We start from the raw sequence: 15,105 nt of genomic DNA, 5'->3' as shown, positions 1-15,105 counted from the left end.
ACAAAACTAAAAGTCATGGACATTGTTACTTGGCGCCACCTTGCTGCCATGCTAACTGTTGGCATATTAGCCAATGTTTGGATGTTTGCAACTAAACGCCATGGATATTGTTACTTGGCACCACGTGCCTTGCTACCATGCCAACGGTTCGCATTTTAGCCAGTTATTGTAGGTATAAAACTAAAAGTCATGGATATTGTTACTTGGCACCACCTCCATTTAACCATTTAGCAAATGTTGTTGATATAAAACTCTACAAGTCATCAATATTGTTACTTGGCGCCACCTAGCTACCATGCTAACTGTTGGCATTTTAGTCAATTTGTGTACATATGAAACTAAACATCATGGATATCGTTACTTGGAACCACGTGCCTTGCTACCATGCTAACTGTTAACATATTAACTAATTGTTGTAGGCATAAAACTAAAAGTCATGGATATTGATTGTTACATGGCACCACCTTGCTACCATTTAGCCAATTTTGTTTGCATGAAACTAAAAGTCATCGATATTGTTACTTAGCGCCACCTTGCTACCAGCCTCCCATGCTAACTGTTGGCATTTTAGCCAATTTTTGTATGTATAAAACTAAAAGTCATGGATTTTGTTACTTGGCACCACCTTGCTACCATGTATCTATTTAGGAAATGTTGGTATATAACTAAAAGTCATGGAAATTGTTACTTGGCGCCACCTTGCTACCATGCTAACTGTTGGCATATTAGCCAATTTGTGTACGTATAAAACTAAACGTCATACATATTGTTACTTGGCACCACGTGCCTTGCTACCATTCTAACGGTTAGCATTTTAGCCAGTTTTTGTAGGTATAAAACTAAAAGTCATGGATATTGTTACTTGGCACCACCTTGCTAACAGTTAACCATTTAGCAATTTTTTTTTATTTAAAACGCTACATGTCATCAATAATGTTATTTGGCGTCACCTAGTTACCATGCTAACTGTTGGCATTTTAGCCAATTTTTGTACGTATGAAACTAAACATCATGGATATCGTTACTTGGAACCACGTGTCCTTGCTACCATGCTAACTGTTAGAATTTTAGCCAATTGTTGTAGGCATAAAACTAAAAGTCATGGATATTGATTGTTACATGGCACCACCTTGCTACCATTTAGCCAATTTTGTTAGCATGAAACTAAAAGTCATCGATATTGTTACTTAGCGCCACCTTGCTATCAGCCTCCCATGCTAACTGTTGGCATTTTAGCCAATTTTTGTTTGTATAAAACTAACAGTCATGGATTTTGTTACTTGGCACCACCTTGCTACCATGCTAACGGTTCACATTTTAGCCAGTTTTTGTAGGTATAAAACTAAAAGTCATGGATATTGTTACTTGGCACCACCTTGCTAACAGTTAAACATTTAGCACATTTTTTTTATTTAAAACTCTACATGTCATCGATAATGTTACTTGGCGCCACCTAGCTACTATGCTAACTGTTGGCATTTTAGCCAATTTTTGTACGTATGAAACTAAACATCATGGATATTGTTACTTGGAACCACGTGTCCTTGCTACCATGCTAACTGTTAGCAATTTAGTCAGTTTTTGTAGATATAAAACTAAAAGTAATTGATTTCGTTACTTGGAACCTCGTGCTATGCTACCATGCTAACCGTTCGCAGTTAGCCAGATTTTGAAGGCCTGCAACTTAGTCATGGATTTTGTTACTTGGCGCCACCTTGCTACTGAAGTGAATGAATTAACTCATGTTCTGGTTCGTATATGGTGAATGTTTATATTCATCTTGGAGAAAGCAAAGCACCAGATTAAATAGTGGTATTTCCATTTGAGCACATAATAAGATAAGGCCCCTTAGATTGATCTTCGCAAGTGGACTGGATCACTTCTCATAGGAAAGACGCCCTAATTGGGACTTCGGAATGCAAAAGTGATAGCCCTATCCTTGAGAAGAGACTACATGTTTGCGGGTCCCAAACTCTGGAACAATCTCCCTCTCCATGTGAGACAGGCCCCTGCTTTGGCTACTTTTAAGACCCTTCTTAAAACCCATTTTTATTCACTGGCTTTTAACCCAGCATGAGACTTTAAGCTGTTTTTAACTTTTTAACTGCTTTTTATCTAACAAATTGTTCTTAAGATCATTTGTATTTGCTTTTTCAATGTGTAATTTACTTCTGCTTTTAATGTTATTTTTTAGTCTGTCTTTTGCCTGTATTTCTTTGTGGTGTACAGCCCTTTGTTCTTCAACTCTGGTTGTTTTTAAAGGGCTTTACAAATAAAGCTGGTATGGTATGGTACGGTACGGTATGTTAAGCTCAACGCCGACATTTATTTTATGGCTTAAAGCAGTTGTTTTCAGTCACTTACACACAAACATCTCCTTTTATGGTCAGGATGCGCTCTCCTGACTTAGCACTCACTAGTGGTTAGAGAGTCCGCCCTGAGATCGGTTGGTTGCGAGTTCAAACCCCCGGCCGAGTCATACCAAAGACTATAAAAAAATGGGAGCCGTTACCTCCCTGCTTGGCACTCAGCATCAAGGGTTGAAATCGGGGGTTGAATCACCAAAAAATGATTCCCGGGCGCGGCCACTGTGCTGCTGCTCACTGCTCCCCTCACCTCCCAGGGGGCGATCAAGGGTGATGGGTCAAATGCAGAGAATAATTTCGCCACACCTAGCGTGTGTGTCACAATCATTGGTACTTTTTAACATTTTTTGACTTGACCTCCTCCAGGAACTGCAGTCCTGTATAATGACACTTGCTTGTCATAAAGCAAATTTAAACCTAGTGTGTGTGTGTGTGACAAGCATTGGTACTTTTTAACTTTTTAAAATGTTTTTATTTGACCTCCTCCAGGAACTGCAGTCCTGTATAAGGACACTCGCTTGTCATAAAGCAAATTTAAACCTAGTGTGTGTGTGTGACAATCATTGGTACTTTTTAACTTTTTAAAATGTTTTGATTTGACCTCCTCCAGGAACTGCAGTCCTGTATAATGACACTCGCTTGTCATAAAGCAAATTTAAACCTAGTGTGTGTGTGTGTGTGTGACAATCATTGGTACTTTTTAACTTTTTAACTTTTTTTGACTTGACATCCTCCAGGAACTGCAGTCCTGTATAATGACACTCGCTTGTCATAAAGCAAATTTAAACCTAGTGTGTGTGTGTGACAATCATTGGTACTTTTTAACTTTTTAAAATGTTTTGATTTGACCTCCTCCAGGAACTGCAGTCCTGTATAATGACACTCGCTTGTCATAAAGCAAATTTAAACCTAGTGTGTGTGTGTGTGTGTGTGTGTGACAATCATTGGTACTTTTTAACTTTTTAACATTTTTTGATTTGACCTCCTCCAGGAACTGCAGTCCTGTATAATGACACTCGCTTGTCATAAAGCAAATTTAAACCTAGTGTGTGTGTGTGTGACAATCATTGGTACTTTTTAACTTTTTAACATTTTTTGATTTGACCTCCTCCAGGAACTGCAGTCCTGTATTATGACACTCGCTTGTCATAAAGCAAATTTTAACACTGTGTGTGTGTGTGTGTGTGTGTGTGTGTGTGTGTGTGTGTGTGTGTGTGTGTGTGTGTGTGTGTGTGTGTGTGTGTGTGTGTGTGTGTGTGTGTGTGTGTGTGTGTGTGTGTGACAATCATTGGTACTTTTTAAATTTTTAACATTTTTTGATTTGACCTCCTCCAGGAACTGCAGTCCTGTATAATGACACTCGCTTGTCATAAAGCAAATTTAAACCTAGTGTGTGTGTGTGACAACCATTGGTACTTTTTAACTTTTTAAAAAATTTTGACTTGACCTCCTCCAGGAACTGCAGTCCTGTATAATGACACTCGCTTGTCATAAAGCAACTTTTAGTTCGGTAAGGCTTCTCCGACGTCTCTTTTGATCCAGCCGCACTGCTGTGTGGCCCTTCTGTCCTGTCGAGAGTGACATCACTACCATTTAGCCAATGTTGTTGGTATAAAACAAAAAGTTATGATTGTGTTACTTGGCACGCTTGATGTGTCATTTTCCTGTTCTGACAAAGTGTTTGGTGGACACTCACCTGAGCGTACAAAAGAAAGTCTGTCATGGTTGACCTGCGCACGGTTAGAGGTGGAAAGAGGAAGTCCAGAAGAATCCTGGCAGTAGTTTGCATGCAAACAAAGTAAGCAGATAAGCTTTGAGTTGGAGTGGCGTGACGACAAGGTCAGACGACAGCGATGGAGAAAGTTCTTCTGGCCATCTTGGCCGCCTCGGGTAAGTCTCAGGGACACGTCACTGGTGCAAGTCTGACCGTGATGCTTGCAGGCGTGTGTGCCGTGTCGTCGGCTGCTCAGCGCCGCTTCTATTTCGTCTACGAGCCCAAGAGCTGGAAGGAGGCCCGGCTTCACTGCAGGGCGCGGCATCAGAACCTCGCCAGCGTGGACGGCGAGGAGCACGTCAAGGCCATCATGGCCTGTGTGGACCCCTGCCAGATGCCCGCCGGAGATCAGGTAAAAACGGGCACGCCCGCCGTGTTTTTGGGCCACAAGGTCACCGCCTCCGCCTGGCTTCCTCGCAGCACGCCTGGATCGAGCATCACAGCGACAGGCTGGACTGGACGTGGTCGGGGTCGGGGCGACGTCTCCACAAGAGCAGGGACTTCCAGCGTTGGGCGCCAGGAGAACCCAACAACATACGGAGCAGCGAAGATTGTGTCGAGATGTACAACAATGGCCGCTGGAATGACTGCAAGTGCGGAAGTCGTCTTCCTGCTGTCTGCGTGGGCCGCAGGGGTGAGTTGGGATTTTTTATATATATATATAAATACACACCTTTATTTATAAAGTTCAACATTTACAAACAAACATATAAACAAGGACAATTAAAACAAGTTGAATACAGCGCCAGGGGTTGTTAATGCATTGAAGTCATTATAGTACAAACCCCAGGAGCAGTGAAGTTGTCACCTTGTATAAATGGTAAATAAAAACATGATTTTCAATTTATATTCAATTGAATAGACTGCAAAGACAAAGATATTTCATGTTCACACTGAGAAACTTGATTATTTTTTTGCAAATATTAGCCACATCTGGCCCTCGGGCTGTAGTTTGGGGGCCCCTGTAATAGAATATACACTCAGTGACAGCTAACGTAAGCTGTTACTCTCGGGGTCTCCGAGCCGCTCCAAAGCGGTACAAAATGGATTGATGGTTGGGCTAGAAAGGACAGATTTAAAAAATTATGATTAAAAAAATAAATTAAAAAAAGGTGTTGTTTTTTAACTCGGGGGCCGCACTTTCAATGAAAAAAATGTGCCTTGGCTCAGAAAAGGTTGAAAAACACTGGTCTAGAAATTTTTTTAAAAAATGTTTTTTTTTTTTTTTTTAAATTAAATCAACATAAAAAACATATTATATGCATATTGTGTATGTGTATGTCAATATAGATCAATACAGTCTGCAGGGATACAGTCCGTAAGCACACATGATAGTATTTCTTTATGGAAAAAAAAAAAAAAAAATCAACAGGAAGTTTGCTATCTCTCCTTCAAAACTAAATTTTTGTTAAAACCGGTCACCAAACATCAAACATTATCTCCTCCGAGCGCGTTTGTCGTTTCGGCTTCAAACTGCTACAGGAGAGAGATTGAACCCTTCTGATTAAAAGTTGTGGACGGCGTTTTGATACGTGCTACCGTTTTGATTTGACGTGCCTTCAAAGACCCGCAGCACTAAAGCTGCTCCGCTGCTGTTGTTGTAAGAGTGCTGCTTAAAAGCAGAAAGCACCAGCGTGAGCACAGAACGCAGAGAAGGTAGGTACACTACACAAAAGTATCTAACTCCCAGTACGAATATCGTAGGGACACGAAACAAAAACCTCTATGTAGGTCTCACTCAGGACTACCACTGGACAAAAGTATTGGGACACCTAGGACTAGCACCAGCCAAAATGCGGACCCGACCAACGCTGCTTGCAGCTTTAATTAGGGTCCGCCCTGTACCCTGTACAAAGGACTCCCTCAGGGAGTCCTTTGTACTGGTTACAAAGGAACCTATTGTTATTGTAAGGTTTTTATTATTCTTTCTTTCTTTCTTCTTCCGCACCGTTGCGCACTACTTTGCCCCCCTTAACATGCTTCAAAACTCACCAAATTTTTTACACACATACAAAAAGTGTGCCAGCACACTTTAGTAAAAAAAAAAAAAACCCCAAAAATCAAAATTGCGCTCTAGCGCCCCCTAGGAAAAAACAAAAACAAACTGCCTGTAACTCCCACTAGGAAGGTCGTAGAGACATGAAACAAAAACCTGTATGTAGGTCTCACTTAGACCTACAATTCATAATGACACATCCTCGGGCAAAAACCAACAGTAAGTTGGCAATTTCCCATTTTAGACAAAAATGTACTAAAAACACTCCTTTTTACATCTTTGACCTCTAATTTGACCCCCTTAAAATACTTCAAAACTCACCAAAATTCTCACACACATCGGGACTGGTAAAAATTGCGATCTAAAACAAAAAACGAACCCCAAAACTCAAAATTGTGCTCTACATAATTTTTGAAAAAAAAAAACTGAGAAAAAACTGCTCATCAGAGGAAAACTCAGACAAAACTGCTTGTAACTTCCGGTAGGAACGTCTTAGAGACATGAAACAAATACCTCTCGCCTAGACCTACATTTCATAGATTGACATCCTTCAGCAAAAATCAACAGGAAGTTTGCTATTCCTCCTTCAAAACAACATTTTTGTTACAACCGGTCACCAAACATCAAACATTATCTGCTCCGAGCACGTTTGTCGTTTCGGCTTCAAACTGCTACAGGAGAGAGATTGAACCCTTCTGATTAAAAGTTGACCAAAGAGTTGTGATTAGTGCTACCGTTTTGATTTTACGAGCCTTCAAAGACCCGCAGCACTAAAGTTGCTCCGCTGCTGTTGTTGTAAGAGTGCTGCTTAAAAGCAGAAAGCACCAGCGTGAGCACAGAACGCAGAGAAGGTAGGTACACTACACAAAAGTATCTAACTCCCAGTGCGAATATCGTAGAGACACGAAACAAAAACCTCTATGTAGGTCTCACTCAGGACTACCACTGGACAAAAGTATTGGGACACCTAGGACTAGCACCTGCCAAAAGGCGGACCCGACCAACGCTGCTTGCAGCTTTAATTATTATTTGAAACTGGATTTTGCATGTCACTATAAAGTTATATAAGCCTTGCTTGTTCAATATTCAATGCAAAACTTGTTTGGGTCCCTATTAAAAGGTTCATTTGTTCAACCTTGGCCCGCGACTTTGTTCACTTTTAAATTTTGGCCCACTCTGTATTTGAGTTTGACACCCTTGCCGTGTTACTGCTGTGTTACAGGCATTGTTTGGAAACAATTAAGGTATGTAAGTAAACATTTACAAAATCTTTCTTTCCTTTGGCTTATAGTCCGGTACGGCTAATATATGAATACAATTTTTTCCCTAAAATGAAGGCGAGTGCGGCTTCTATACCGATGTGGCTTATAGTCTGGAAAATACGGTATGTGTTTATGTCAAAGGGGAGGTTTTTTTTAATTTTTTATGTACCGTGGAAACCATTCCGTGACAGGAGCGCATTTCCTCATCAACAAGCGACAGACCTGGGCTCAAGCCCGAGCGCACTGCAAGAAGAAGTACCAGGACTTGGCTAACGTGACCAGCAACAAGACAAACCAACGCATCAAGAAGAAGCTTCCTGGCGGAAAGAGCGCTTGGATCGGCCTTTCCCGGGGAACGAGACAACCCGACAGCGTGGACAGGTCCTGCCTGGTGGCGGATCTTAAGGACGCGGCGCAATGGAAGGACTGGAACTGCGATTCCAAACATGCATTTATTTGCTACGAAGGTAAGCGATGCCATTTTCAAAATAAAAAGCTTCTTCTTTGAGGAATGTCACTCGCATGAGGACCTTCCTGCTAAAGTTGCAAGCTGCCTTACAATATGATACTTGCTAAATATGGTTAGCAACACTGATCCCTCCTGCTACCTCTTCTTATTCTCTGGCAGAACAGGGGCTTCATGTACAAAACCCAAAAGCAGTGAAGTTGTCAGGTTGTGTAAATGGTAAATAAAAAGAACACAACAAATCCTTTTCAACTTATATTCAATTGAATAGACTGCAAAGACAAGATATTTCATGTTCACACTGGTAAATGTTGTTATTTTTTGCAAATATTAGCTCATTTGGAATTTGATGACTGCAACATGTTTCCAAAAAAGCTGGCACAAGTGGCAAAAAAGAGTGAGAAAGTTGAGCAATGCTCATCAAAGACTTATTTGGAACATCCCACAGGTGAACAGGCTAATTGGGAACAGGTGGGTGCCATGATTGGATATGAAAGCAGCTTCCATGAAATGCTCGGTCGTTCACAAACAAGGACGGGGGCGAGGGTCACCACTTTGTCAACAAATGCCTGAGCAAATTGTTGAAGAACAACATTTCTCAACAAGGAATTTAGGGATTTCACCATCTACGCTCCGTAATATCATCAAAAGGTTCAGAGAATCTGGAGAAATCACTGCACGTAAGCCATGATATTACACACCTTGGATCCCTCAGGCGGTACTGCATTAAAAAGTGACATCAGTGTGTAAAGGATATCACCACATATGCTCAGGAACACTTCAGTAAACCACTGTCAGTAACTACAGTTGGTCGCTACATCTGTAAGTGCAAGTTAAAACTCTACTATGCAAAGCCAAAGCCATTTATCAACAACACCCAGAAACGCCTAACTGGGCCCGAGCTCATCTAAGATGGACTGATGCCAAGTGGAAAAGTGTTCTGTGGTCTGACGAGTCCACATTTCAAATTGTTTTTGGAAACTGTGGACGTCGTGTCCTCCGGACCAAAGAGGAAAAGAACCATCCGGACTGTTCTAGGGTGAAAGTGTAAAAGGCAGCATGTGTGATGGTATGGGGGTGTATTAGTGGCCAAGACATGGGTAACTTACACATCTGTGAAGGCACCATTAATGCTGAAATGTACATACAGCTTTTGGAGCAACATATGTTGCCATCCAAGCAACGTTATCATGGACGCCCCTGCTTATTTCAGCCAGACGATGCCAAGCCACGTGTTACAACAACGTGGCTTCATAGTAAAAGAGTGTGGGTACTAGACTGGCCTGCCTGTAGTCCAGACATTGAAAATGTGTGAAGGCTAAAATATGAGAAGGGAGACTGTTGAACAACTTAAGCTGTACATCAAGCAAGAATGGGAAAGAATTCCACTTCAAAAATGTGTCTCCTCAGTTCCCAAACCTTTACTGAGTGTTGTTAAAAGGAAAGGCCATGTAACACACTGGTAAAAATGCCCCTCTGACTACTTTTTTGCTGCCATTAAATTCTAAGTTCATGATTATTTGCAAAAAATAAGAAAGTTTCTCAGTGTGAACATGAAATATCTTGTCTTTGCAGTCTATTCAATTGAATATAAGTTGAAAAGGATTTGTTGTATTCTTTTTTTATTTACCATTTACACAACCTGACAACATCACTGCTTTTGGGCTTTGTACCAAAATGGCCCCTGCATCCTTTTGATTTTTAAGTTTGTGGCCCTCAGTGGAAAAAGCGTGGGCCCCCCCTGCTCTGATAAATAAATACACAATACATCTAGAGTTAGAGGACTACTTGTACATTGTGTAACATGTTTGTTGGCATTTCATAGTCAGACCATAGGGCATCTCCGACGTTATAATGGTCACACCGCGGTGAGGGATGTCATGTCTTGGTTTTTTTGTGTCTCGTGAATTTCATGTTTTAGTTTGAAAAGTAACCCTCCTCTCGTTTCAGGTCACTTGCCCTTCCTTATGTGTCATCAGTGTGACATCATCCCTGATTGTTTCCACCTGCTCCCCATGTGTCTTATAAGCCCTTTGTCCTGTGCCAGAATGTCTCGTGCATCTCCAGCCTCGTACCCAAGCCTTGTCTCGTCTTCTTAGCCAGATCCTGAATTTCCAAGTTGGTATTTTTGAGTTTTCCCTTTCTCCTCTTAAGCAGAAGGAATTTTTTCTTTGTAAAGTTTTCAAGTCGCAGTGGTGACTTCAGTTCATCTTTACCGTCTCTTCTTTTCCTCGTTTTTGAGTGGCCTTTTGTTCGTTATTTCTCTAGATAAGAATCCGTGTAGAAGCTTTATAGCCCATAGTTTTTACCTCCTTTCGGAGCGTCTTTTGTTGTTTAAATGTCATACTTATATTCCTCGCTGGTGTAGTTAGAGATATTTTTGTTTCCTCCTTTTTTGGAGTGTGTGACGGTCTCTTGCCGTCGTGCGGGTTCCCAGGACCACCAAGGAAGGACGTTGTTGCGTGCAGGTTTAGACTTCTTTTATTTCTCAATAAGCAAAGTCTCTTCCGGGTTGCTTTTCAGCCTTGCCGTTTTCTCCTGCTCGCTCCTCCGCTCCAGCTTTTCAGCTGCGTGCGTCGTCGTCTTCCTTTTGCCCTCTCTCGCTCTCGCTCAGCGTCGGCTTCTCTCTGGCTCCGTTTCCTCTCTCCGCCTCTCTCCCTGACGTTTACGGCTGCCACCCTTTTTATCCAGTGCGAGAGGATAATTAAATTGTGCCCAGCTGGGCGATCCACGCACCTTATAATGATTGCGGCGTCAATCCCGAGTCTTGGAGCGGGCTCGGGTGTGCCCTGCCTCGCTGTCGGACTGCCGGCCCCGCCTCTCCACAGTCCTCCACCGCCAGACGCAAGCCGGGATTCTGACCGGCTGAGCCTACCACCCAACCCCCTCCCTTTTTTCCAAGGGAGCGGGGAGTGATGACGGCCAGGTCCACCTGTGGCCCCGGTCTTCTCCTTTTCCACCTGTTCTTCTTCTGTGACATTTTCTTCTTCTTCTGTGTCCTTTTCTTCTTCTGTGACCTTTTCTTCTTCTTCATTGACTTCTTCTTCTTCTGTGTCCTTTTCTTCTTCTTCTGTGTCTTCTTCTTCTTCTGTGTCCTTTTCTTCTTCTTCTGTGTCCTTTTCTTCTTCTTCATTTACTTCTTCTTCATCAACTTCTTCTTCGTCAACTTCTTCGGGGGGGCCACTCGCCGCCCCCCTCCATCTGGTCCGCCAATGTTTGCGAGAGCCGACCTATGCTGTCGGCTGCTTGCCGCCAGGCCAGCGAGTGTGCCTATGAGAGCCCGCAGGGGATCTTCTCGATTGGGCCAAACTGTCGTGCGGGTTCCACGGACCACCAAGGAAGGACATTCTGTGAGCAGGTGTAGACTTCTTTATTTTTCAATAAGTAAAGTCTTGCCGGGTTGCTTTTCAGCCTCGCCGTTTCCTCCTGCTCGCTCCTCCGCTCCAGCTTTTCAGCTGCGTGCGTCGTCGTCTCCCTTGCGCTCTCAGTCTCTTTCGCTCTGCATCAGCTTCCTTCTGGCTCCTTCTCTTCTCTCCGCCTCTCTCCCGCACGTCCACGGCTGCCGCCCTTTTATACAGTTCAAGAGGATTTTTTGATTGTGCCCAGCCGGGCGATGCACGCACCTGATACTGTTTGCGGCGTCGAACTCTTTGCACCCCGCCTCGCTGCTCGCTCGCGGTCCACGCCTTCTCGCTGCCATCTTGGAGCGGGCTCCGGTGTGCCCTGCCTCGCTGTCGGACTGCCGGCCCCGCCTCTCCGCAGAGTGATTTTCGGTTTGTTCACATTTTGTGAAACCTTTTCACCTGGTTGTTAAAGTTTATAGCCGTTGTTGTATTGCCCTGACTCAAGAGGTGAAAATTGAACTTTTCAAAATAAAAGCCTGCCGGTTTATTCCCCACCTCTGCATCTGAGTCCCGACAATAATGTTTCAATAAATAGCAACGTTTGCAGTGAAAGTAATTCACGGACATTTCACTAATGCCGACACGACTTTCTTGTGTGCGTGCACCTTTTTATAAGTGAGGTGTGTTCAGAAGCACCCCCACTGTGCGGCGTTGAAACGACGAGCTGCATTCATGCAAAGTCCCATCATAATGTGTTTATGAGCAAACAAAAAAGCCAAAGCCATTTATCAACAACACCCAGAAACGCTTCACTGAAACAAAAACAAGAAACGCTGATAATTGTGAAAGTCTCTGATACTGATACCACCCTTGGTATCGACACTATCGCTATTTGGATCAAACGCCTCATGCATGAACCCTGGAAAAGAAAGCTCCTTGCTGGAAATCGGGGGATTTGAAGGATTCAGAACTCATGACTTGACATTTTTGTAATTTTTTTGACCAGATGTGGAGCTGAAGTCATCACACCTGGTTCGGGTGAGTGTGGTGTGGAAGAACTCCTCAGTGGACCTCAGTGATGCTGCAGTGAAGGAGGGCATCTTAAAGCAGGTACACGTACGTCTACAGTACTCACATCTTAAAGCAGGTACATGTAGGTCTACAGCAGTGGTCCACAACCTTTTTGTAGCTGCGGACCGGTCAACGCTTGAAAATTTGTCCCACGGACCGGTGGGGGGGTGTATTTAATTTATTTATTTTTTTTTATTTTTTTTTACATAAATACAATCATGTGTGCTACGGACTGTATCCCTGCAGACTGTATTGATCTATATTGATATAGAATGTATATATTGTGTTGTTTATGTTGATTTCATTTAAAAAAATAAATAAATAAAAAAAAAAAAAATTCTTTTTTTTTTTTAATTCTTGTGCGGCCCGGTACCAATCGGTCCGGTGGTTGGGGACCACTGGTCTACAGTACTCACGTCTTAAAGCAGGTATATGTACGTCTACAGTACTTACATCTTAAAGCAGGTACATGTACATCTGAAGTACTCACATCTTAAAGCAGGTACATGTACGTCTACAGTACTCACATCTTAAAGCAGGTACATGTAGGTCTACAGTACTCACATCTTAAAGCAGGTACATGTACGTCTACAGTACTCACGTCTTAAAGCAGGTACATGTAGGTCTACAGTACTCACGTCTTAAAGCAGGTACATGTACGTCTACAGTACTCACATCTTAAAGCAGGTACATGTACGTCTACAGTACTCACATCTTAAAGCAGGTACATGTACGTCTACAGTACTCACATCTTAAAGCAGCTACATGTACGTCTACAGTACTCACGTCTTAAAGCAGGTACATGTACGTCTACAGTACTCACATCTTCAAGCAGGTACATGTACGTCTACAGTACTCACATCTTAAAGCAGGTACATGTAGGTCTACAGTACTCACATCTTTAAGCAGGTATATGTACGTCTACAGTACTCACATCTTAAAGCAGGTACATGTAGGTCTACAGCAGTGGTCCCCAACCTTTTTGTAACTGCGGACCGGTCAACGCTTGAAAATTTGTCCCACGGACCGGTGGGGGGTGTATTTAAAAAAAAAAAATTTAAAAAAAAAATTTTTTTTTTTTTTTTTTTTTTACATAAATAAATACAATCATGTGTGCTACGGACTGTATCCCTGCAGACTGTATTGATCTATATTTATATAGAATGTATATATTGTGTTTTTTATGTTGATTTCATTTTTAAAAAAAAAAAATATTATTATTATTTTTTTTTTTTTTTTTAATTCTTGTGCGGCCCGGTACCAATCGGTCCGGTGGTTGGGGACCACTGGTCTACAGTACTCACGTCTTAAAGCAGGTACATGTACGTCTACAGTACTTACATCTTAAAGCAGGTACATGTACATCTGAAGTACTCACATCTTAAAGCAGGTACATGTAGGTCTACAGTACTCACGTCTTAAAGCAGGTACATGTACGTCTACAGTACTCACGTCTTAAAGCAGGTACATGTAGGTCTACAGTACTCACGCCTTAAAGCAGGTACATGTAGGTCTACAGTACTCACATCTTAAAGTTCCAACGTTGCTGTTGTGTTTTTGTCAGCTGGAGCAGCGTCTGCAGCAGAGCGCCCCAAAACAAAACGTCACGCTGAGCTGGGACCGCCAGTGGGATGGAAAAGTCTTCCATGAGAAGACCAACAGGACAATAAACTAGCCTGCTGGTGTAAATACTTCAAGGGTCTTGATTCTACTTAACACGTCGATGAGTCTAGATGTCAATTGGAGACTGGAGTTTGTCATCTTTTTGCTAGAACATTCTGCTCTCCCAAAAATAAACCTGCATTTCTGTCTTTTGTCAACCCTGAATGTGGTCACGTACGTATTGAACTGGTCTAAATGTGTTTCTGTGGCCACGAGGACTCATTTGAGTAACAGGAATGAGTTTATAGCAGATTTTTTGTGTCATTTTCATACACGAGAGAAACATCAACATCACACTAAAATATAAACATCATAATGAACTGATGAAGAGTAATAAAGTCAGGTAAGGTAAATGGCAATACTATCGATTGGTATCGGATTGATACTTTTGTTGCAGGTTCTCATCTGTATGAGCACCAATTTATTCACTTTTTTCCCGCTGATTACTAGCTTTATTTTCATGAATATCTGCCTGCAATGGAAGTTAATTAGGTTGTTTTGTTGACATCTTTATCTTTACATGTGTGCTACATTGTTATTGTTTTGGACGAGTAACTTTTTTTTACCTGCTTTATTGTTTGTAATTGAACGTAATAAGGGAGTCCTTTTAAATATTTGTATACTAATACATTGTTTTGTATAGTTGCATTGAGTTTTACAAATACTTTAGTTGTATAAAATATGTTCCATGAGTTATCATTGTCATAATCAACCGACTAAATTCACAAAATTATTCAATTACTAGTCACATTTCAAACCAACATATCGATATTAGTATTGGCAATACTGTCCCTGCAGTTACTTGGTATCAGATCGATACAAAATTCCCAGTATCTGCCACCCTTACGAGCTGCCAAGCGTGAGTGAGGGTCACTAAAATTGTAAATTATTTTTGGATTATAAAAAGTACAATTGCAAAACAAAGCGTTGAGGAGCAATAATTAGTTTTAAAAAATATTTTCTATTTTAAATTTCTATTTCATAAAGAAAATTTTAAAATCACCAGTCAGCATAAACGTAAAAGAACAGGAAGTCGCTATTTTGTTTTTTGTAATGTATTTTTTTCATTGAAAAACAAACATATATCCACAATGTACATAAAAGTCAAGTCACTTTCAACGATTTATACATTAGGTTGAGCAAATTATGACATTAATAAAACAT

The 15,105-nt window shown here is 41.7% G+C and overlaps 1 protein-coding gene across 1 annotated transcript; it reads left to right on the top strand.

The window, feature by feature from the left end:
• Positions 1-3,813: 3,813 nt before the first annotated feature.
• Positions 3,814-14,487, top strand: LOC133652925 (E-selectin). The gene is made up of 4 exons (XM_062051873.1): positions 3,814-4,492; positions 4,561-4,774; positions 12,215-12,318; positions 13,844-14,487. The coding sequence occupies exons 1-4, from the start codon at positions 4,220-4,222 to the stop codon at positions 13,952-13,954; spliced, it is 702 nt and encodes a 233-aa protein (XP_061907857.1). The 5' UTR covers positions 3,814-4,219; the 3' UTR covers positions 13,955-14,487.
• The last annotated feature ends 618 nt before the right edge of the window (positions 14,488-15,105 follow it).

Source organism: Entelurus aequoreus, linkage group LG07, assembly GCF_033978785.1.
Source record: "Entelurus aequoreus isolate RoL-2023_Sb linkage group LG07, RoL_Eaeq_v1.1, whole genome shotgun sequence".
NCBI lineage: Eukaryota > Metazoa > Chordata > Actinopteri > Syngnathiformes > Syngnathidae > Entelurus > Entelurus aequoreus.
This window is presented reverse-complemented; position numbering and strand designations above follow the sequence as displayed.

What these genes read in the sequence shown, in the direction of transcription:
- LOC133652925 (XM_062051873.1), top strand. Translation starts at nt 4,220, where the DNA reads ATGGAGAAAGTTCTTCTGGCCATCTTGGCCGCCTCGGGTAAGTCTCAG. An exon ending in TGTCTGCGTGGGCCGCAGGG is followed by an intron (nt 4,775 to 12,214) that starts GTGAGTTGGGAT and finishes TTTTTTGACCAG; the next exon opens with ATGTGGAGCTGAAGTCATCA. An exon ending in AGGAGGGCATCTTAAAGCAG is followed by an intron (nt 12,319 to 13,843) that starts GTACACGTACGT and finishes TGTTTTTGTCAG; the next exon opens with CTGGAGCAGCGTCTGCAGCA.